General features: G+C 39.1%; 1 protein-coding gene across 2 annotated transcripts; it reads left to right on the plus strand.

The window, feature by feature from the left end:
• The first annotated feature begins 172 nt into the window (after window positions 1-172).
• On the plus strand, window positions 173-22,023 carry LOC116061349 (nebulin-related anchoring protein). 2 transcript variants are annotated; one of them, XM_031315499.2, is made up of 45 exons: window positions 173-256; window positions 2,031-2,106; window positions 2,289-2,383; window positions 2,964-3,058; window positions 3,242-3,329; window positions 4,773-4,877; window positions 5,308-5,415; window positions 5,596-5,703; window positions 5,849-5,953; window positions 6,201-6,308; window positions 6,415-6,522; window positions 6,953-7,060; window positions 7,711-7,827; window positions 8,506-8,610; window positions 8,765-8,872; window positions 9,197-9,301; window positions 9,483-9,581; window positions 9,715-9,819; window positions 9,940-10,047; window positions 10,186-10,293; window positions 10,389-10,586; window positions 10,690-10,794; window positions 10,902-11,000; window positions 11,089-11,193; window positions 12,236-12,343; window positions 12,505-12,662; window positions 13,085-13,238; window positions 13,346-13,450; window positions 14,877-14,975; window positions 15,204-15,308; window positions 15,433-15,540; window positions 15,814-15,927; window positions 16,030-16,227; window positions 16,599-16,703; window positions 16,993-17,091; window positions 17,204-17,308; window positions 17,437-17,544; window positions 17,866-18,177; window positions 18,256-18,360; window positions 18,700-18,798; window positions 18,950-19,054; window positions 19,178-19,285; window positions 19,499-19,810; window positions 20,687-20,842; window positions 20,975-22,023. In XM_031315499.2, the coding sequence occupies exons 2-45, from the start codon at window positions 2,097-2,099 to the stop codon at window positions 21,257-21,259; spliced, it is 5,448 nt and encodes a 1,815-aa protein (XP_031171359.1). In that variant the 5' UTR covers window positions 173-256; window positions 2,031-2,096; the 3' UTR covers window positions 21,260-22,023. The 2 variants fall into 2 exon arrangements, with proteins under 2 accessions (XP_031171359.1, XP_031171360.1); XM_031315500.2 differs by lacking the exon at window positions 4,773-4,877 and having other exon boundaries at window positions 174-256.
• Window positions 22,024-24,555: the final 2,532 nt, after the last annotated feature.

The following is a 24,555-nucleotide window of genomic DNA, read 5'->3' on the forward strand; positions in this document are numbered from 1 at the left end:
GATTATTTCCTGTGTAGCCCCAATTTACAGATGTTCCCTAAACCCCTCCCTCCCAACGCAATTCAGACAGGTGTGTGAGACGCTCTACAGGGAGAGTGAAATAAGACATTTCTAAACTAACGTTAAGATTTCCAAGACGTGGAATTGAGTGGAGTTGGCACTATTGCTAGAGAGAAAACTGTCAAGTTGTAGAGTGTAGAGTGGCCGTTGAGAGAGAAGTTATCGTCAGGACGAACTCCGTTGGGCGTTTCTTTAAGTAAGATAAGTTGATTATCCTGGGGAGTTAGCTAACGTTACCTGGCTACCAAACGTTTTACTTGGAGGAACATGGTAAAGCAAAACCAGTCAGAATATAACGTTTTTCTGGATGTGTTAAGTTAAACACCATGGTTGTTTTAATGAGCTGTTTAGCCGCCCACGGCCTGGAAGCTAATTAAGTGCAGCTGCTGCTGATCTAAACTGGTTTCACACCCGCCTAGCTGCAAGAGCGCTTCCCAAAAAAGCAAAGCGTTTATAAAAGCGGTTCCTGCTGCCCGGCGGTTACCGCCAGAAGTTCAGGACGGTAGTATTTAGTTACTCTAGGAGGCGGTAGACCAGAATTTGTCCACCGCTTCACCCCTACCCTACCTATACTTTCTTTTACTGTCTATGACCCTACCACGCTGTGCGAAACCGCTTCCACTCTGCCGCCAAATGACTGGAGACGGTGAGTCAGAGTTACCGCCGCGGTGTGAAAGCCCCTTGAAACAGCTCTAGTCTCATAAAGCAGTGTGTGTGCAGTTAAAGCTACTGTAATGTGCTATGACAAATGCAAAAAGCCAATTGTGTATTATTTTGGAAATAAAATAATAAAAAGAGACATTTTAGTTCAAAACTGTTTATTACTGTAAAGATGTGTTCTACTAAGATGGACAGTGAAACAGGAAAAATCGGAGGATTCTCTCTGTTGACAACGTAGAGCTACTTCTTCTGCAGGATACTGTCTGGACACTGACACCTAATTCAAATGTATTAGGATAAAGCCCTTGAGATGTATCATCTCGTTTTGGAGGGGGTCCCAACAGTATCACTCACTACATAACAATAGAGGAGTGACAGAGAAAAAAAAGACAGTAATAGAAATACAATTAACATACAACAACTTACATACAACAGGCATATCAAAAAAACAAAAAAACCATACATTACACATACATCAAAACATTACAACCACTGGGTAGCCAAACTGGCCAGTAATAGATAAGCAGTAGTGCTTGACTACTTGAGTTGGTGATCCACTTACAATCATATAAAAACAGTGGACAGTGACAGCACCATTGATAAAACCTGGATGTTGTGCCATTTCAAGGCACGGTAGGATCTAAATAAAAGAAAGTAAGGAGGCTTAATATTATTTGCGCTTTTTCTGAGATCTCAGTTTGTTTCTTTTGGCCCTAAACTGAGAGAAACTGGTATTTTTAAAGAGGCAATTAGTGTCAACAAAAATGAATGAATTCCCCAAAAAGTCAAGGCACAACATTTTTTTGTTTTGGTACAAAAGTTAAAAAGCCTTTATTAAAGTGGCTTTGTGATTAAAAACAAGACAAATGCATTTTGACTGCACACCGCTCTTCCTTAGGGTCAATATGGTTTTGATCCCAAGGAACTTTTGTAGTCTGATGAGCCAGTCTGCCTTGGCTGTTTTGGGGAATTCATTAGCCTTTTTATGTATGTTTAACTTTGTTGTCTGTTTAGTTGTCAATACTTTCTTCTTGTATGTCCATATTTATTCCTGTGCAGTTTGCCCTTGGTACTTTTTTTTGTAAGTAAATCAAGAACTGCTAAAAACTGTTCTGTTAAAAAAGTTAAATTATTTTGATGTGTCAACATACTAAACATACAAAACTATTGCACAATGTATTATGCTTTTATGTCTTAGTGTCATGGCGAGATGCCCAAAGTTGAACTAGCTGTCCAACTCAGGATCATTACACATATACAGTGACATTTGACCTAGCTGTCTCTTTCTGTCCCCCTCTCTCTCCCTGCAGACAGACAGCTGGATTTAGCCAGTCTTCTACCATGGTACATGGAAGGGGGTTGGTCCATCATAGGACATGGTGTCAAGTAAGAGACAGTTTCAAAGTTTCACAGTCACAGAGCTAAGTTTACCACCACCAGAGACGCACTACCACAACTGTTGGTGAATCACTGCCAGTTCCTCCACTAAACTGTCGCCTGACTGACCTGACTCTTGTTTCTGGCTAACATTTCTCATTAGTTCACTTCATCTAATATTCTTCCTGAAGGTTTTTTGAGAAAAGGACAAGCCTTCACAATGCAGACCTGTGCCAGGTGTGGGTTTGTGGTCTACCCGGCTGAGAAGATCAACTGCATTGACCAGGTAATACACAGAAATATTGTGATTGCAAGAAAGTTTCTAGTGTCTTTTGAGCATTTAATCTTAAAAATCAATTTTAAAATAAAATACTTAAAATGGCTGTAAAAGTAACAAGAAAGTCAGTATTAACGTATTAATATTAATGCGCGGTACAATCTTTCAAAAGAGCTGAGGCACTGGATTTTATATTTTTATACATCAATTTCTCTCAGAACACATTTCTCACCTGGATATGTCAACATTTAAGTTATACCAAGGATTTCTTTGCGTCAAATACAATACATGGCTCAGTGTACAAAAAATCTGCCAAGAAACTAGTTTTAAAACATAAAGTGTATATAAAATGACATACTTCTTTAAGTAAAAGTTTTTAATGTGCTATGGATCCGAGCATATGTTTGATGTAAAATGAGTAACAATGCATTCCGATCGCTACGTTGTAATATATGCAGCATGAAAAACATCTACGTTGCTCTCACAGGATGCTGCTATGAAATGTAAAAAACCTGTGAGATGAAAAGCAAGAGGTATACAGTTTAACAATCGCATGAATAATAATGTTATTTGTCTTTTCTTCTGTCAGAACTGGCATAAAGCGTGTTTTCACTGTGATGTCTGTAAGATGGTGCTCACTGCCAATAACTTTGTCAGCCACAAGAAAAGGCCATACTGCTCTGTGTAAGTACTAAGCACCAGCAACACCTGCTGATATCACTTGTTTGAGTATAATTCCCAAAACTGATCAAAAATCTATATTTAGGGGCGAGTATGAAAATAGATTCCTTTTTTCCTTTTGTTTCCATTAACTAAAAATTGGTGATTAAAATGATGAACATTTTTTTTCATATCTCATCTCTCCAGACACAATCCAAGGAACAACACATTCACAAGTGTCTATGAGACCCCCATCAACGTCAACGCAAAGAAGCAAAGCAAGGCGAGCAGTGAGGTGAGATGATGTCACATGCAAAAACACACAAGCAGCAACATGAGACAAAATATTTCGGCCTTGATCTTAGCCATGGCGTATTGTTGACAGACTGACATAAGTCAATGTCTATGCCATGAGTGAAATGACCATGTATCATTGGTTTGTCATGAGATTGCTATTCATAGTGGTCATTGTTTATGTTTAAAAAAAAAAGGATTAAAGCATGCATTACAACTGAATTTAAATATAGTTAAATTTGTCAATAGTATACCAATATTATTCTCATTAAGTACAACAATATTTTGGATGGGCAAATTGTTTTACAAATTCGAAAATGTAGTTGGAAATGGACAATCCTGCTTTTCAATTCATCACACACAACCACTGATAAGCTCACATATGAATCAGATCTATTAACCTACACACAAACACATACAATCAGAAAGTTCAAGATTGGAGCCCCAAAAAGATGTATCCATTACAGTCAGATCAAAAAAGGTCTAATTCCGTCTTTACAAGTGGAAGAGAGAGAGGTAGACGGCTGCTCTAAGTCTATGGTGACGGCAGTGGTGTGGAATGGAGAGTGCAGCTCAGGTTATTTCTGTTCCTGTGACAGAGGCGAGACAACCCCCTCTGCTTAGCCCACTTTATGCTTTAGGGGGCTAAAATTATACATCAGGATACACAGCCTTGCATCCCTTCTTCTCCTCTGCACTGCCACCTGTTCCCGTCTGTCTGTTTCTGTCTGTGTCTACGAGTTCATGCAATGCTTTTATGCATATATTAGCAGTGGGCTAGCAAGCTCATCAGCTACTGCTATATGCCGCTAAAGATATAGGACTTAACTTGTTGATATTTGATCTGAGGGCTGACTTCAGATCATGCTAAGTGACCCTAAACCCTGTCCACTGAACTCTCTTTAAAATATCTTGCTATGTTTAACATGCAGAGATTTTGTTTTCATTAGTTCCTTGGTGATACTTGACTTGTCTTCAGTGAGTTTTTAAAATGGCTGATACTAAAAGTTTACATTAAGCTTTGATAGAAAGTCCTGTCACGTATTTATTGTTAGCCCTTTTAGCAATGATTCTCCAGAGAAGTCACTCTTATACCCATCTATCAAGCTATACTGATATTAGTTTTCCTGGCAGCTCCATCTTCTTGATTGGAACATCTCAGTTATTATTACAGCACACTAATATTATCCCTTCGTCATTAAGCATGTGAGCTCAGGTTGTCTGGTTTGAAGTAGACAACATAAGAATAGAGTGATGTGTTGCTCTGTGGGTCTTTAGTCAGAGTAATAGCAGTGTGGGCTGACAGTTAGCTTTTCTTATTTGTTGTCATTTTTATGCATCCAACTACCAAAGTGGATGCTGTAAACATGTCTATGTCTGACCTGTGTATGTGCAAATGTGTGCTGGCCTTGGCTTAATGCTTGTCGTCTATGTGCACTTGTAGCTGAAGTATCGCGAAGATGGCGAGCGCTTTATGTCCACCTTCCACCATGACATGAGGTCCATGGAGCTGGAGAAGGCTCGCCTAGCCAGTCAGATGGCCAGCCAGGTGAGCTCCTGGTAGAGCAACTGGCCATTACACCCAGTTAAAGGGAGTTTCAGCCCAAATTCAGATCAAACAGTCCTACTTCTCCTTTTGTTCCTTGTACCGCTGACCTTCTTTGCAAACAGCATTCATCTACTCTGTTGTATTGTAATAGGATTGGATGTTGGTCAAATATACTGAAATTGTATTTTATATGATTTCATGTAACAAATAAATTGATTGATTAAAAAAATATTTGGGCTTTGCTGACAACTGTGTAGACAGATGTATTTCCAATATAGTGAATTGTCACTTGTTACCATCATTTAATAGAGGTTAAGTAAAGCAGGGCTGGGTGGCTGATTTAACAAGGTCCAACAGGCACGACAGGTAAAGTACTACCTGTCTTGTGAATGGCTGGAAATGAATAAGTTTGTCCTCTATATCCAAACAGGCCTTTCAGTCTAAGTCTGAGTTCTCACAGCAGCAGACATGGTACTCAGGCATGGTGACCAACCAGGAGATAGTAACAATGTCTCAGGCCCAGAAGACCATCAGTGATGTGAGGACAATTTTTATTTATTTATTAATAAAAGCTAAATATGGTTTATTTTTGTGTCTTTAAATAAATAAATAGCCACTGTTGCTAGTGTGGATTGTGTAAATGCCTAACAGACACAGTTAAACTATTTTGCATCAACATTGGTCAAATGCCTTGATTTATTTTGTGCTTATTTGGCAGGTGAAGTACACACAAGATTATGAGCAGTCCAAAGGAAAAGGCAGCTTCCCTGCCATGATAACACCAGGTTACCAGGCTGCTAAGACAGCCAACACTCTGGCCAGTAACGTAAGCGAATTCCTTTTGATAACACAGTTCCGGACCAAATAGCTAAAATCGAAGCAATTTGTTTGAGGTGAATATGTGTCTCTGTCAGTGGTTGTTGCAACGTTATAATGAGCCAAATCAAGTTCTTTGTTTTTATTATTTGCAGCTGGAATATAAAAAAGGACATGAGGAGAGAGTTTCAAAGTACACCACGTTTGTTGACCCCCCGGAGGTGCTTCTGGCCAAGAAACAAGGACAAATTGTTAGCGATGTAAGCTTTAAGTCTTTCATGATGACTAAATAATATCTTATTGTGTTGTATGTCACTTTAGAGCAGTTTATAAAGCAGTACTACAGTATTTTACTGTTAACTCTGTTAACTTTAAAATCATGTAGGTTCGGGCGCCTGGGTAGCTCACCTGGTAGAACGTGCACCCCACCCTAAAATGCCCAAAAAATTAATCTAAAAACAAAAACCTTGTAGGTGTGTGCCTGAACCATTGCTTTTGTTCCTCCAGTATGCCTATACAGAAGAGTATGAGCAGCAGAGAGGTAAAGGTAGCTTTCCTGCACATCTTACACCTGGATACAAGATGTCAAAGAAGGCTGGTGAGCAGGCCAGTGATGTAAGTAGCCAGTATAAAAATATACACTCACACTGAATTCATACAAATGCTGTTGCAGACCTCTGATCATTGGTTGGTAATGGATTTTTAATGGGTGCCCAATCAGATAAAGTATCGTCAGATGTATGAACAGGAGATACGAGGTAAAGCCAGCACTGAGGCAGGAGTAACTGAAGCAGTTCACGCCAGAGAAAACGCAGAGAACTTCAGCCAGGTAGGACATTTACTTTTACTGTTTTTTTAATAGGTTTAATGTAAAACCATATAGGACGCAACATTATTTTTATATGCTGTTTAAAGTTTTTTTGTCTTTAATTAATGACAGTGAATCACAGAAAATATACTGTAGGCAGAGACAACAGAGGTCGCTTGTCAGATCCAAACCAATCCAATCCAATATATACATACACAATAAATACATGGTGTGCATATTACAGTACTTAGGCACATCTTGTTATTTTTTAGGTATTCATAGTTTGGGATTCAGACCCACAATGGTGTGTTAACGTTATTGACACCTTATCCTGTATGATTTAATTTCAATCCACAAAAAATGTTTAGAAAATTGTTTAAAGCGCTTTTTGAATTATTTGTATTACTTTCTGTAATTTTGGAATTACAAATAAGTTATCCTCTGTTTGCAGATTGCCTATACTGAGGAGTATGAGCAGCAACGAGGCAAAGGAAGTTTTCCTGCCATGATCACTCCTGGTTATCATTTGGCAAAGAAGGCTCAGGAAAATGCTAGCAATGTGAGTATCAACCTGACAGCAACATTGATTTACAGAATCAACAAACTTAGTGCAGTGTTAATAAACACTGTAAATACTATATTTTTGATAAACATAAAGTATGACCTTCATGAGACTTTAATACATCTTGAGTCTGAAATGAAAGTAGTTGGAAGCTTGGTCCATCTAAAAATGGAGCCTGTATCCATTGTTTAACCATGTGAACCGGTTATAAATGCTGTCAAAACATAACAGAGTGTAGAGTGTAAGAGCTACAGCTTCATCCATCATCTGGCCTTGTCATCATTGGGCAGAATAGCTGAGGGACTACAATGTGAAATCGTCCTTGTGTGTTGTCATTCTTTAAACTGTCCACACTGACTAAATTAGACTCTGTGTGTGCATGTTTGTGCACCGCTAATCTCCTACAGAAACGCAACATATGGGCGCCTGGATAGCTCAGTTGGTAGAGCAGGCACCCATATATAGAGGTTTACTCCTCGGGTTCAACTCCGACCTGTGGCCCTTTGCTGCTTGCGGCCCTTTCATGTCTTCAGCTGTCCTGTCGAATAAAGCCCTACAAATGCCCAAAAAATCATCTTAAAAAAAAGAAAAGAAACGCAACATATTGTCCTCCTATATGCACTCAATCATCTTTCATCTCTTTACAGCTAACATATAGGAAGGACTTAAACAAGATGAAGGGCACCTCGCACTTCCATAGCCTGACATCCGAGGACAATCTGGCACTAAAGAACGCCCGAAAGATCAACAAGATTGTCAGTGAGGTGAGCTTGTTTGTGAGTGATTGTCAGGCTCTCAAGGCAAAGACCAGAACTTCATCTAGGCTTTTATCTTATTTCTAGCTTAATGACAAAGCGTTTACTGGTAAACATGTTGCTGCTCAGTGCATGTGTGCATGTATAAGAGCTTAAATATTAGACATACTGTGTCAGTTTCCAGCAGACATGAAGTCACCCAACTTGCATTTTCAGCATTTCTCTCATATCTGTCCGGTGTGGTTACAGCTTACCTCCAAGGCCACAGGACATCCTGTCAAACTAATATTACTTATTAGCTCACACAGGAGCACAGTGCTTTACTCTTAAGCAACTATTCTGAGCCTTGGGAACATGACATTGAAATGCCACTAGTTATTTGCTTGTCTGTGAACAATGAACAATGTTCGGATTTAACTCTAATAACCATTCAAAGGTGACAAAATTCTCCCTGTGTGGTATTTTAATGGTAAAGCTGACAAGTCATATTTAGGCTTAGCAAAGCATATTTAAGATTAAAGGTTTGTCTCAGTGACTCTTGAGTTATGATGGAGTGTCAGTGATGGTGACTGATTAGCGGCAAGCACTTTATATTTAGCACATAACAAAAGCTCCGACAACAAAAAAGGGTGTTGCAATGGAAAATGTTACAAAGCAGCTGCTGTAATTTTTCATCTTTTCTAACAGGTGGAGTATAAGAAGGACTTGGAGAACACCAAAGGTCACAGCATCAATTTCTGTGAGACACCACAGTTTCAAAATGCTGCTAAAATTGCCAAGTTCACAAGTGATGTAAGTAATTTATTTCACGTTGTTTTTATAAATTACAAATAAGTACAACAAACTTATAATAATATCTAATAAGGGCACATGTGTGGATATTAAGGTTGTATCATACAATCCTGTATACTGATTTTTGTTTTCACTCTTGCTATATTTTTAAAAGAACAAATACAAAGAGAAGTACATCAGTGACATGAAGGGCCACCATGGAGACTCAGGAATCGATAAGAAGACCATGCATGCCATGAAAGCCAGGAAACTGGCTAGTGATGTAAGCCTTGTTTTTCATGGACTTATGATAGAAATTCATTAAATATTAATGCAAATAATATTTACATACAACATCATATTTAAATTGGCGCTGCTTAGATCCAGTTTTGTTATCAAGGGCTAACATTTTGGATTTTAGATAACTATTCTCCTTCACCTACTATTCTCTTTTTCTGAAAAAAACATAAACATGATCAGTATAGTATTATAAAAATGTATGGGCAGATGTTTACTTGATGAGGATTGAATTATGAAACTTGACAAAAAAAAATAACTGATGTGCCAGAGAGTAAAATCACTGATATAGTATTCTTGTAAATTCCAGATTTCGTATAAACAAGGCTGTGAACAGGAGCAGTGTGACTACAACTACCCAGCCACGCTCACACCAGGCTACCAAAGCCAAAGGAAACTTGACCCACTAAAAGATGTGAGTTTTCTCAAATCCAATCCATAAGTGTCTTTTTTTCTTTTTCTTTTACCTATATGCAAATTACATTAGAATTGCCATGAAAAACATTACAATTGTACAAATATTTTTTCTCAGTAAGGTGGATCATCTTATGTGATACATTTATTATTTGAAAAAAAAATGTCCTATATGATTGCAGAAGAACTACAGGCAACACATTGACCAGGTCAAGTACAGTCAAGCCACAGACACACCTGAGATTGTTTTAGCAAGAAAAAACACTCAGCTTGTCAGCAACGTAAGTAAACTGTCTTATAACAACAAGGATTGATGATGATCATACCAACTTTATCAGCAGGTTTTAGCTGCACACTGTACTAATGAGCTGAGCTGAGTGTAGAGTTCAAATGTGTTAATCATGTGTCTTTTAGCTAAATTACAAAAAAGGCTACGAAAAGACCAAACATCAGTACACGCTATCCCAGGACCTGCCCCAAATCAAAACGGCCAAAGCCAATGCTGCCTTGTGCAGTGATGTAAGTTACCACAGACATTTTCTCATATATGCATGCACATGCAAGCTCAATCACATAGTTACAGAAAATCACTTCTCATTCTTCAAATGATAATTTGATCACTTGAATGTATCACTCCAGATTAAATATAAGGAGGAGTGGGAGAAAACCAAGTCTAAAGCCTGCGACATCGGTGTGGACGATCTGAGTGTCAAAGCAGCTAAGGCTTCCCGTGACCTCGCAAGTGATGTAAGCAAACACACACTCTTCTCCACTGCAAGGAGATACAGTCTTAGTGAGACAGAGCTAATGTCTGAGTAAAAACCTTTAGTGTTTAATCAAATGTAATATTTGGCAAATGAAATTAATTTAGTGCATGTGTTTTAGATTAAATACAAAGAGACCTACATGAAGAACAAGGAAAAGGCAGTGGGGGTCAACATGAGCGACTCCAAGACTCTACACTCTCTTCACGTGGCCAAGATGAGCAGTGATGTAAGCAGAAGTCATTTTTATCAGTAATTACAGGCATTAAAATGCATTTTACACATAACGCTTAAAATGAACCTTTTTTATCTTCACCACTTCAGATTGAGTACAAAAAGAGCTCCAAGGAGAGCCAGGCCCAGTTCAGCCTTCCTCTGGATATGATCAACCTGAGCCACGCCAAAAAGGCTCAGGCCCTCGCCAGCGACCTGGAGTATCGCACAAAGCTGCACGACTACACCGTCATGCCTGATGACATCAAGGTCAAGCAGGCCAAAAAGGCTTATTCCCTGCAAAGCGAGGTGAGAGACGGGAGGAGGGGATGAGCCCTAGTCTGTTATTCAAATTGTAAATGCAATACAAAAGTATTTTCCCTGGTTAATGACACTTTCTGTTGCTCCACAGAACCAATATCGTTCAGACCTGAACTGGATGAAAGGAGTGGGCTGGGAGACAGAAGGATGTCTGAATGTTGCCCAGGCCAAGAAAGCTGGAGAGCTGCTTAGTGATGTCAGTACAATAATGTGTTTGTGTGTACATATTTCAGTTTGTTAATGACTATACACTATATTACATACACTGTTTATCTAGCGTATCCACTTCTCTTTTCATCGCAGACTAAATACCGTCAAAAGGCAGACAGCATCAGGTTCACCCAAGTGGCAGATGATCTCTCCATGAAACATGCCAAGAAGAGCCAGGAACTGCAGAGCGATGTAAGGTCTTCACTTTAAAGCTAGAATTGTGTACATTTTAATTATGGCTCACTCTCATATCCTATGTCTATCTGATTCTGATTTTCAGCTGGCGTACAAAGCAAACACAGAACAGATGATACACCAGTACACCATGACAAAAGATGAACCCCTCTTCAGACAAGCAAAGGCTAACGCCGACCTTCTTAGTGGGGTATGTTCAGTGCATTTCATTGCAAAGAGAAGATATATGAAAACACTGGCGTATGCAAGAGTTATACAACAATATGAAGATTATTAAAGCTATTAAGCAGATAATAGTCTTAAATCTTTGTTTTGTAACATCTCTTATCGTTTTAATAAATTCTATCAAATGGATCACACATTGCATATTTTTTCCATCCCATGCAGCCCCAGTATATACCTTATTCTGTTGAATCAAGTATTGGACATCATAGTTGTGTTCTTCTATATTATAGCTCCTGCACACCCATAGTCACACAGGTGTTTTCACATACAGTATATTGCCTAATTATACTTCTAATCAGGACAGTATGAGCTTGTTTTGTTGTACCTATTAGGGTGGGACAACCTATCCGATTATCATTTTTATGAGTCCATAGAGTTTGGTGGTATTACATAATTCCTGGCATAGCTCCACCCAATTTACACGTGACTAGAGGCTAGAGCCTTCAAAGTATTGCTTCATCCACAGTTAATACAGTTGTCAAACTGTTTCTCGTGTTGTTCTATCTGTTGATTATAACAGTTTTCTTTTCCAATGATGATTATGTCTGGTGTACTTCAATAAAGCCTTTGCAAAAATAGACTAAATTTGGAACAGTAATATTTTGTTGATCACTGCACTTAAACTACAGTGATGCTGGCTTCATTTATATCCTACATTTATTATGTCAAGAATATACGGAACAGTAGCAGCCCCTTCACTTTAATTGTGGCTGGGCAACAATCATGCTCAATGCTGAGGAGGAAGTTTCCATTGTGATGTACAGTAAAGCATATCATACAGTTAAGATTGTGTGACCAGCTACTGGTTCAACATGTCTTGTTTATGGTCTTCAACACAGGATTCTTAGTTATTTGTTGTTCCCATCAGGCACAAAATAAACTTTGTTTCATATACTGTATACATTTTATTAACCAATGACTTAGTCCATTAATAGGAAATTATGAAACTTAAATTAATATTTAAACCAACCAAATCCTAACTGAGATTTCTACTTCTTCTATTTTAGAAAGTCTACAAGAGCAACTGGGAGAAGCAGAGGGAAAAGGGCTTCGAGCTGCATTTGGACTCTCTCTCTATACTCACTGCTAAAGCCAAAAGAGACCTTGCCAGTGATGTGAGTTATTCTAAAAACAGTCTGCATCTTTAAGGTTTGCCTGAGGAGAAGGTTATTTTTTTCAAGTGCAATAATGTACACTATATTCTAACTTCAATGTTACAAAACAAAATCATAGACTGGCTTTTTAGTGAAACCACTAATATATTGTATCCTTGCAGGTCAAATACAGAGAGAAGTATGAGAAAAACAAAGGCAAGGTGATTGGCATTAAGTCAGTCAGCGATGATTCTCAGATGGCCCACTCTGCTCTGGCCACTAAACTACAGAGTGGCCGCCGCTACAAGAAGGACTATGAGGACACTAAGAGCAAATACAGGTGAGGCTCTTGACCTTGATGGAGCCTTTTTTAACACGTGTCTCCAATCTTGGGACCTCAGAACCAGATCATTATCAGGGATAATGTCACACCTGATACACCAGTTGAATACAGTTAACTGAAGCTATAAAGCTGGTAAGATAAACAGCAGAACACTTGATTACTGTGTGTGCTGTGATGATTTAAGAGCTCTACAATTCCGAAAGAATGTTGTTTAAAAGAGGTTTTAATTCAGCATTCACAGTAATTTTTAGAGGTAAGAATCATAGACGTCTTCTTAAAACATAGACAATTACATTGAAATAATAACGTTATAATAACCAAAGAGTACTGCTTCAGCATAAAACCATGAGTACTGGCCTTAAATCTTGCGTCATTTTGAAACAAAACTCTTTACTGTATGAAATCAATCTCATCCCCAGCGTTTCTCTGGATATGCTGAACATCAGCCATGCCAAGAAGGCTCAAGACCTGGCAACTGAGACCAACTACAGGACTGTCCTTCATGAGTATACTACTCTGCCAACTGATATGAACGTTGCCTGGGCTAAGAAGGCCTATGGACTACAGAGTGATGTAAGTCTCATCATCACCTCATCATTCAAATACCAACTTGTTTTATGCTAAATGATTCATTCACTACAGGAATGTAAAAAGTAAAAGCTGTGTGTATCTGTATTTAGAATCAGTACAGGTCAGATCTGAACTGGATGAAGGGTGTCGGCTGGGAGGCCTCAAAATCTCTCGATGTCCAGCAGGCGAAGAAAGCCGGGGAGCTCCTCAGCGAGGTAACCTCCAACCCTATGACCCAGAGTGCACTGCTGAAATCAGCTGCAGGTTAAGGAGTGAATTTGTGGGTAGTATTAATTAAAAAGATAAATGTCCTCACCTATATGGTTAAATGCTAACACACAGCAACAGTTTCCGTCTTCGACCTTCATTAACATTTCCCTCATTTATGGTTAATTGAATTGGAAGTCAAATGTAATTGAAACCAATAACCATGCAGTATATGATTAACCACACTGAAGTGCTATGTAGGTAAATTAGCACAGAGAGCATTAGAAAGTGATGAGCATGATTGTGTAACATCTGACTGGAAAGCACATATCTAGGTTTACAGCTTTGGTCAGAATGTATTTAAAGAGTCGTGGACCATTCCTGTTCTCTAGATACTGGGTTAAGTATGTGGACTACACCCGGCTAGAGACCAGACTGATTATAGTAACTGAAGCTGTTACGTATAAAAAAAGATTCAACTTCACTAATAGGGTTCCCTCTTTCCTTGCTTCTTTCTCTTTACTAAATGAATTAAGTTTGCGGGTCCACGGTGCTTACATTGCAGTATTACATCACCCTTTTTTAGAGATTTAAAGGTAGATCAGGAAACACAGGATGCATTGACAAAATGTCATTTGTGCCATCCAGACCTTCTGAGGGAAAGCTGTGAAGCATCCCTCATTAACACCAGTGTTAAAGCTTCTTGGTGCCCACATCTTATTAGTTCAGTGTGTTCATAATTTGGAATAAGAGCCCAGCAGCTTCATCAGGGAAACATCCAAGCTCTGATATCTTATCTGTGAACCTTGAACTACGTTTATCTTTAACAAATTTAGAGGAACAAACCCAAGAGGTCGTCAGACATTTTGAAAATATCACAGATGAGATAACTAATGATGTAAGAGTCTGTTGAATTTCTATAGCTATAATAATCAGGCAAAATTATTGTCCTGTCAACTCTTTCCTAAACTTTTTGCCTCTTTGTCACAACACCCTTCTTATCCAAAGACTTTATAAACTATTTTTTGTAAATGCTTGCAAATGGTACATAAAGATATTTCTGTGACACATCCAGTGCAGACTGGAAAACACCAGACTCTATTCATAACCTCTTCATAAGAAGCCACTTATTTTAAGGGTCATTCCAGTCAGGGTTACCAACATTAGACCATGAAATGACTGTACATAAATAGAAGAGTCTTGAGTTCCTCCGGAACAGACTTCTATCTATCTATGTATGTACTGTATATTTGTCTATCTTACAAAAATATAGTAAAAATATAAGGATTTTAATTTTGCCAGGTAGTTAATTTGCAAGTTCAATTGTTTGTGATGATACTGTGCCCTCTACTGTCATTCAAATGCATGTGCACTTTTTATGGCTTTATCTCACTATGACAGTATTTAGATATTCATCACTCTTTTCTTATCTAGAAAAAGTACCGTCAGGACGCGAGTGCTCTGAAGTATACCAGTATTGAAGATACTCCAGAGATGGTTCAAGCCAAACTCAGCAACAAATTGGCTGTTGATGTAAGTTCAGCTTTCATTTGTTTAATTCACCAAATACAGTATACAACTAAAATGCAGTGAATCTGATGTATTTCTGTCACCTATGAATATTATAATTTGTCACATCTTGCTAAAATGTATACTAGATTTCTTTTCACTGAACTTGGAGCTGTGCCAAACTTCACGTCTAGTATAGAAATAATAGAGGTATATTGAGTGTTCAGTAATGCCCTGTGTTCTTCTTTACAGAGGTTGTACAGGGAGAAGGGTGAAAACATGAAGCACAACTACACACTCAGCGGAGAGCTGCCTGAGATGGTTCAGGCCAAGCTCAATGCTATGAACCTCAGTGAGGTAAAACCACACTTACAAGAACTCACACAGACACTTGAAATCCATCAAACAGCCAGTAAATCAATCCATTCAGCTGTCTTTGTGTGTGAGGTCTTGAACTTAGTTTACATATCTGCATTTTCAGAGCTGTTACAAAGAATCTTGGACTAAGATACGTGATGGCGGCTACAAGCTGCGTCTGGATGCCATACCTTTCCAGTCTGCCAAAGCGTCTGCAGAAATTCTCAGCAATGTGAGCTTGCAACTTCTTGTTATCACATTATGTAATTTTCACCGTTGGCCTAAAAATTGTTTGCTTGAGTTGCTGATTATTTTTTGACACAGAAAGTAGCAGATTAAAGAACAGCTAAATCTCTTTTATATAATGGTCTTAACAGCAGATCGCTTATATGTACATGATGTCATTCATTTTAGTTGAACTGGCTATGGAACACACTGATGCCTTAAAACATTTTACACAGCATTTCACTACAGCATCTTGAAAGTGAATGATTTGTCATTTCAGCAAAAGTACAAAGAGGAATTTGAGAAGACCAAAGGAAAGATGATTGGACTGAAGGGACTGCAGGATGACATTAACATGGCTCACTCGGTCCATGCCAGCAGACTGCAGAGTGGTGTAAGTGCTAACTGTTACTTAGAAGGCAAAAAATAATTCAAATAATATGTTATGTTACAAACACCCTCTCTCTTCCTCTCTTGTTCCTTTGTCCCTCTCCAGATTAAGTACAAGCAGGACTCGGCGAAGGAACTCTCAAAGTTCCACCTGCCCATGGACATGCTGGAGGTCTCCCATGCTAAAAAGGCCCAGTCGCTGATCAGTGATCAGGACTACAGGCTCACCCTGCATCAGTACACCTCGCATCCTGATGACATGAAGGTGCAGGCGGCCAAGAAAGCGTACGCTCTGCAGAGTGAGGTGAGACAGAAAAAAAACCCATTACATTTTTCAAGTTGCCACAGCAAATTTTAATGTACACTTTTTCAACCAATGTTTGATCAATCAATTGGATCTTACATACAACACCCACAAACTTTGAAATATGTTGTTTAAATGTGAGTGATTTTCCTGTTAGTTTATTTAATAAACAAAGTGTTTATTATAAATGTGTTTTAGCCACCACACAAGGTAGCGTCACCTCTGTAATAGATAGCACAAAGTCTAAAGGAGTAATTGATCAAAGATTTTTAATACAATATTATACAGTATTTCACTTTAGTAATTTGTTGCATATCTAGTCTTTGTCTTGTTTATTGAAAGTTGTATTTACATGTGTGTGTTTGTCACAGAAAGTGTATCGCTCTGACCTGAACTACCTGCGTGGTGCAGCCTGGATAGCAACTGGGGCTCTGCAGATTGAAGGCTCCAAGAGGGCCACAGACCTCATCAGTGATGTAGGACATCTTCTTTTTTCTGTTTTCTCTGTTGTTATTTTTTTTATTCCTTTTTCAATTTAAGTGTACATACAGTACTTAAGGCTGCTCTTGCCTACATGTAGGTCTAGATCTTAAAAAGTCTATTCTACGATATGTAATCATGAACATATCTTGTGTGTTGATATTGCAATTTTTCTGGATTTTGAATGTTGATTTCCTTGTTAAGAATGCAAACAAATCTACTTGATTTACCCTGAAATCTACAAAAACGTAACAGAGATTAACTTTGTTGTTTCTTCTGTAACAGAAAAAGTACCGTCAGCAGCCGTACAACTTCAAGCACACTTCTATCGCTGACTCTCCAGATATCGTCCATGCCAAATTCAGTGGACAGATCACAAATGAAGTGAGACATTGAGCACATTTTTTTAGTTCCGTTCTAGTAACCTTGGCTTAATTAAGTTGCACATGTGAATCCTGTTGTTTCAATACTACGCTGTTTTATATCTCTCTCCCAGCGTTTGTACAAAGAGAAAGGGGTGAATGATCAGCATAACTACACTGTAACAACGGAGAGACCAGAGATCACACAAGCAAAGATCAATGCAGCCAACTTCAGTGAGGTAGTATAAGTTCCTGTGACCTTATACATTAGACCAAATGCATTATACTGTAAACATCTGTGACTTTTTTTCATAGTATGTGTTATTTTAAGGTAAATGATCATTTGTTGTTTATCTCTCTGCTCCAGATCAAGTACAGAGAGTCCTGGAACACTCTGAGGGCTCAGGGCTACAAACTCACCATGCAGGACATCCCCTTCCAGGCTGCCAAGAGCTCCACAGGCATCGCCAGTGATGTGAGTTCATACTAGACCTGCAAATAAGAACCTGTTCTCAGCGGCCTACCTGGTTAAATAAAGGTTAAATAAATAAATAAAAATAAATGTCTAATATTTGTCAAAAATATCCACCTATAGAGAGACCACATGCACATGTCCAATGCCTATAATGCATCCAAATACAGCAGCACAAAGTACAGCCTTTTAAAATGATCATAGAGTTGAATAAACCCCAGAGTTTAAAAATGTGCATTCTAAGCTTGAGAAAAGTAGGATTTATAGCAGGGCTATTGCACTGAATTACAGTGAACTACAGCTCTTACTTATGTGTCTCTGCAGAACAAGTACAAACACGACCACTTGCTGGAAAAAGGGAAGCACATTGGGATCAAAAGCGTCATGGATGACCCGCGTCTCCTGCACTGCCTGCAGGCGGGCCGGCTGGCCAGCGACCAGGAGTACCGCAAGGACGCGCTTACGGCCAGTGGGCAGTATCACCTCACCCAAGACATGATTCACCTGGTGACAGCTAAGAATGCCCAGGCCCTCGCCAGCGAGCAGGACTACAGGAAGAGACTGCACGAGTACACGGTGCTTCCTGATAACATGCAGGTCAAGTGGGCCAAAACAGCCTACGACCTGCAGAGTGAGGTGAGAGGTGTGGTTGAGGAAGGGCAAATTATTAATATTAGTCAACTTGACTGACACATTTTATTGCCTTATGTCTAGAAAATCTACAAGTCAGACCTCAATTCCATGAAAGGAGTAGCCTGGGATGGTGTGGGTGCACCTCAACTGGAGTCAGCAAAGAAGGCTGGAGAACTTATAAGTAATGTGAGTTGATGTGGCAAATGGTATTAGTTAAAATATTATATATGTCCATTATAGCATACAGGGCCGTAAGCAGGAAAAATAAGTAAGTAATCTTACACTTGAATCTTCCAGACCATATCTATTTTTTCACTATTTTATCACTAAATAAAGCCTATGGTTCATTTTACTTTAAACATGACTTGTTTTTACACAAGTCTCAGCCGTGTGTGTGTGTGTGTGTGTGTGTGTGTGTGTGTCTGTCTGTCTGTCTGTCTGTCTGTCTGTCTGTGTGTGTGTCTGTGTGTGTGTGTGTGTGTGTGTGTGTGTGTGTGTGTGTGTGTGTGATCTTCCTTCATGCAGAAGAAGTATCGTCAGCTGCCAGACAGCCTGAAGTTCACCTCAGTGACTGACTCTCCTGATATGGTCCATGCTAAGGCGAGCTATCAACAGTGCAGTGAGGTGGGGTAAAAAGATTAACATGCTTACGAAATGATTCAGTCTCATTGTACGTTTCGTTTGTTCCAACTGAAAAATCCTAAACACAAAAATAGTGGATGTTGTGTGATGCTAATGACAATGTTGATATCCTGCTCATGTCTTTACACTGCAGAGGCTGTACAAATCTGGAAAGAATGACGACATGCACAAGTACACTTTACACTCGGATGATCCAGACTTTGTTAGAGCCAAGATGAATTCCCAGCAGATTAGTGATGTAAGGCACGGCTCAGATACTTTCTCACAATCCTAAATACAAGCAAATGATTTCAAATCCACATTGAAAAAAAACAATTTCACTTTGTGACATTTTTATCTTTAAAATGATTCCCCCATTAAGAAAGTTTACAAGGCGTCTGGGGAGCAGGTGAAACATCTGGGCTATGACCTGAGGCTGGATGCTATTCCCTTCCAAACTGCCAAGGCCTCCAGAGAAATTGCCAGTGATGTGAGTTCATGTGATAGTTTGGTTTGTCACAAGATTTGAGTCCCGTTAGCATAATCAAAGTATTTAACTCATTTTAAGGCAGAGCATTCAAAAGTAGCTGCATGTCATTTTAATCCCTAAAACAACATTTTGGTCACAATAACTTTAATTAAGCTGTAGAAGTTTTGTTTGTTCTTAGTTAGTCTCAAAACTGTGTTTTTCTCCCTCCCACAGTTCCGCTACAAGGAGTCCCATCTGAAGGAGAAGGGTCAGCAGGTGGGACTGCGCTGTGTGGAGGACGACCCTAAGATGGTGCACTCTCTGGCAGCCAGCAAACTCCAGAGCAACCTGGAGTACAAACGCCAGTCCAAGGAGGACCGAGGCCACTACAAAATCCATGCCGACCAGCCTGAGTTCTTGCAGGCCAAAAAGAGTCAGGCTCAGGCTAGTGACCTCACCTACCGCAGCAAGCTCCACGACTACACCTGTGACACCGAGCAGCTCAATGTCAAGCATGCCAAGCAGGCCTACAAGCTGCAGAGTGATGTAAGACATGCTGCATGAAGATGTAGAGTATATTGTAAAAATGTTTTCTAAGTGGCTTTGTTACAGCAAGCCTAATCATTTAATTCACATTTATTTACTATCTGTGTGACACTGAAGAATTCTTTAGATCAGGGTCCTCGAAGACCCTAGGTTCACTTTGTGGCAATGACTTTATGGTAATTTGATTAATTACAAATTTCTTTGGTAATATGCACCACTAAAGAAAAACTAAAACGATAAGGTTTTTCCCTAAGGTTGCATTTTTAGCTAATATTGTTGCCCTTATAAAGCAACCCTGTGTCAAAATATATACTTTAATACCTTTTATATTTCAGTTGATTTTAATTCTTACATTGTGCATATCCTAAATGTAGCAACAACCACTGTCATTAGTGTTGTTTTCGGCCGTAGCAGCAAGTAGCTTTTTTCAGCAAAAAAAAAAAAAAAGACTATGCTACCTGCCCAACACCAAACGGCAGACAGACAGTTGGCAACTAGCTGGTGAACACAGTGGAGCATTTAGCAGCTAAAGAGCCAGATATTTCCCTCTGGAGTTGGTGGAAACCAAATGCTGAGCTAAAAGGAGAGTGAATAGTGGACTTACATTCATCAGATGCCCAGAAACAAGACTACATGGTGAATGCTAATGTTGCTCCATATCAGTGGGATGTGTAAAGGCAATTGTTTGTTTGCTGTGACGTACAGTAAACTTGGGGCAGGATAGTATTCAAGTGTAAAAGTACTGGTTGATTTTTGGGATCACTTTGATTGGAAATATTGCGAGACCACATCTAAGTATTTGTCTTGTAGGCCCATTTTAACAAATGTAATTCCTACAATATCAATGTCCCTAATCGTTGCTCCCTTTTGTTGCAGGTGAACTACAAGTCAGACCTGAACTGGATCAGAGGAGTGGGCTGGACCCCTCCCGGCTCCCATAAGGCTGAGCTGGCCCGCCGGGCTGCAGAGCTGGGGCTGGCTGAGGGAGTCACCACTGACGAGGCTATTGCAAATTATCAGCACATGATGATGGTGAGGGAACATGGAAGATGAATTCTAGTAATTTATTATGGATAAACTTTTTCTATATGGGATGAACAAATTTAGGTACAATAAAGTGATCAAGTTTCTTAAAAATGATCCTATTAACTCTCCTTCTATTAGCTGCGTCACCAGCAGCAGATGGAGCAGCAGCAACAGCAGACTTCAGAACAGGTGGAGACCAGCGAGGAGATTCAACAAGGCGTCAACATGGACGCCATGGAGGTCCTTCACGTTAAGAGGAAGAAGACCATCCAGACCGTCCAGAAAAAGTCCACCACCACCACATCCTCGTTCAAATCCATGGAAAAGAATTCCAGCACCACCTCGTCGTCTTCATCGGCTGCCCTCCAGAATACAGTCAAGATGTCCATGTCTAGTAAAGCTGCTGCGATAGAAGACGCGTAGATCAGAGGATTTTGTATAGATCATAGTGTTTAGAGATGGCCACTTTCAGAAAGTGTTAACTTTACAGGTGCTATGTGGTATCTACTTTAATGAAATGACTCTGTAGTTACATGAGATGCCACACTGAGTTACAACGAGCTACTGTAGGTGCAACAATGAACTGTAAAATAATGATTTGATGGAAGGGATTAAGTATGTTGAGTCAAGACAGGACTTGTCAAGTTAGTTAAAAGGATTGTCAGTGTATGTGGTGAGCAAAAAAGGAATTCAGAAAGAAACAAGTTTTACATTTTATCAAAACAACTGAATGGGTTAAATCGCTTCTGACGGACCACGTTCAACACCAGTTAAAGCAAAAACATCAAGAATACCAAAACTGAATTCAGGTTGTTTAATAAAGTATATTGAGTGTGTTTAGAAGATACAAAGCTGGACCAGAGATTAATGTATGGCCAGCACTGCAAATCATTTGTTTTAATCTTTAAAGATGAACACAGACTACAACTTAAAATGAACAAGGCACAAACCTTGTCGCAGCCATGCAAAACATGTAGTTTTCTGACGAGGTCTACAAATCTAGTGCACTTTGAGCTAGACTCAGTGAGAAAAAGCATAGGCCTTCTGAAATGATGTGTGATCTACATTTTGTCTGGCAGGTTCAGCTTCTTGAGTTCGTATCTGTGCCCCTTTAACTCAAAGCTGGGCTGGGAGTAAATGCTTGGTTTTATTGCTAATAAAATAAACGTTTTTTTTTCCAAGGCAAACTAAGCTGTAGTCTGTTTTTCTTCCCAAAATAAATGATATTGTTTAGGGCAAACGCCACAATAAATACTGAACTATGTAGTTCAGTTGATCTTGGCTTTTGATCCAGCTGGTAAACACGTGGACAGGCTTGTTCCTCTCAGCACAGCCGACACCCTAGCTCACCACATTGGTGATACAGCGTGTGCCATTTTGCTCACACACCAAGGGTTCACCTGAGTAGAAAGATTAAGTTAAGAATATATTTTCTGTAGAAGACCGCTGAGGAAAGGAGTAGCATTTTGCAGGTGTAACACAAGACTGATGCCAAAAAAGTTATCTAAAACATATAATCTTATAGTTTGGAAAAACCTTTGCTTCCTTTAATACATTGTTGTAATACCAATAGCTTTGAAGGCAGATGTGAATGCATTAACAGCTCTTGCATTAGCACAGGGGTCACCAACACGGTGCCCGCGGGCACCAGGTAGCCCCCAAGGTCCACATGAGTAGCCCTCAGGCCTGTTCTAAAAATGAAAATTGAATATTGTTATCTGTTTCCCACCTTGTTAAGTCATTGTTGATAACTATTGTGAGAAATCATTAACGTGATCAGTGTCTTCACATAGATAATTATCATTAATAATCATATATAACTAAAGGCAAATTTCAGAAGAGTGTATCAAACTGGTAGCCCTTCGTATGACTCAGTACCCATGAAGTAGCTCTCAGTTTCAAAAAGGTTGGTGACCCCTGCATTAGCACGTTGCATGCAGATTCTTCACATTCATAAACATAGGCTATTGCCAGACTGTGAACGCCTCCCTGCAAAGTCCCTGTACATAACATGCTGCTGTCCATAGACTGTATGAGTAGACTTCAGGAGTTTTGCATCACGCATCAGGAAAACACGGACGTTCAACAACTGGCTGAAAAGTGGAAATGAAACGACGTTCAGCTGTTTCAGTTTCAGGGCCCTAGTATTGTGCATGTTAGCTCACTTCGAGAAACGCCTAGTTACACTAGTGGAAGTATTATCATATAAAGTAACCTAACATTGAATCTACTAGCATGCTAATCTAGGCGGCTGTATTTAAAGTAGTATTCAACGAGCCTATAATCCGCTCGATGGTGTCTCATACATTTACCAAATGAATTACGGTCCAACTAAATAATAACAGTTTTACATATGCAAACGTAAAGTGTTTGACTCACAGCTCTATAAAACATTTCTAAATGTAGTTAAAAAAGGATTAATGGGCGATTTGAGGTTCAAAACTGTGCCCGCGGAATTCTGGGTTATAGTAATTATGGACATGCGTACTACTGCAATGCCAAAATTCACACAAAAGAATTAGCTAGTGAGGTTTCAAGACAGTAAAGTAACAGTTAGCTAAGTGAGAGACGAGCAATATGGAGTACAAACGCAAAAGCGGGCTTCAGAAGCGAAAATTTTAAAACAGCCGAGAAAGAAAAACCAAACCTTCCAAAAAAATATGCTGAAGACGAGATTGCTAATGCTAGCACCAGCACGCTGTGGGGGTCACCACAACTGTAGTGCTTTTACTGCTTCGCACAACGAACAGACCGGAGTGCGCCTATGATGTAAGCAGAACATATTTATTATTTATTCGACTAATAATCAACCTACACACGTTTCTGCCTATGCGCAGACATGAATAATGTTTTCAATGTGCGGGTGCGCCGTCACCGATAATGTTTTGAATTGTTCTGCTGTCTCCAATACGTTTCATCTGTTTTAAGGTGCGCTGTCACCAATTATAAATTTAATCTGTTTCAAGGTGCGCTATTATAATTTTTATCTGTTTCAAGGTGCGCTGTCACTAATACGTTTCATCTGTTCTGAGGTTGCCCTGTGATCTTTATTTCTGCCGAGGCCATCACAAGTAAACAGTTTGTAGTCATCAGGGTTTTTCTATAAACATTACTGAGTGACCTGAGATTTCTCAATATGTAAGAGTGGATTTGCTTTGCTAAAGCTAGCAGCAAAAATGTTATTACAAAATCTGGTTTACAATTAACATTTTTTTGGAAATTCTTAATGTTTTGCAATATGTAAAATACCATACAGTATTGCACTGTATACATTCTTGCAATTTTTTTTATGCTATGTATCATATTTCCGCAATATTAAAATGTTAAAGTAATTACTACCATAATCAAAGGACCATACTGGTGTTTTTGTGTACAATAGCCTCCGATGTCTTTACAGTTTACCTTTTAGAGAGCATATTATAGTTTAGTACATTTAAACGTATTTTTTTTCCCCATCTTTCATGTTGTTAAAACAAATATGCATACAAATGAGCTTGTACAGATATGCAACGTCTTTTGTTGTTAAAAAAAAAAAAAAAAAAAAAAAAAATGCCTTATTGTTGCATGGTAAAACAGCTGAACGTGTAGATTGATTTGTAAAGTCTGTCTATGTGGCGTCTACTGATGGCAGATTACATTATTTTGTAGTAGTCATTAACCCTAAAACATGACAAAGTACTAACACTGATCTTCCACAACAGAGGAAAAACAAACAAATA

The sequence above is a fragment of the Sander lucioperca genome, chromosome 22 (genome assembly GCF_008315115.2).
Source record: "Sander lucioperca isolate FBNREF2018 chromosome 22, SLUC_FBN_1.2, whole genome shotgun sequence".
In the NCBI taxonomy this organism is placed as follows: domain Eukaryota; kingdom Metazoa; phylum Chordata; class Actinopteri; order Perciformes; family Percidae; genus Sander; species Sander lucioperca.

Bases quoted from the DNA above. Each gene is read 5' to 3' on its own strand.
- LOC116061349 (XM_031315499.2), top strand. The intron at 11,194-12,235 runs GTATGTTCAGTG...CTTCTATTTTAG, and splicing joins ACGCCGACCTTCTTAGTGGG to AAAGTCTACAAGAGCAACTG. The intron at 17,309-17,436 runs GTAGTATAAGTT...TCTCTGCTCCAG, and splicing joins ATGCAGCCAACTTCAGTGAG to ATCAAGTACAGAGAGTCCTG.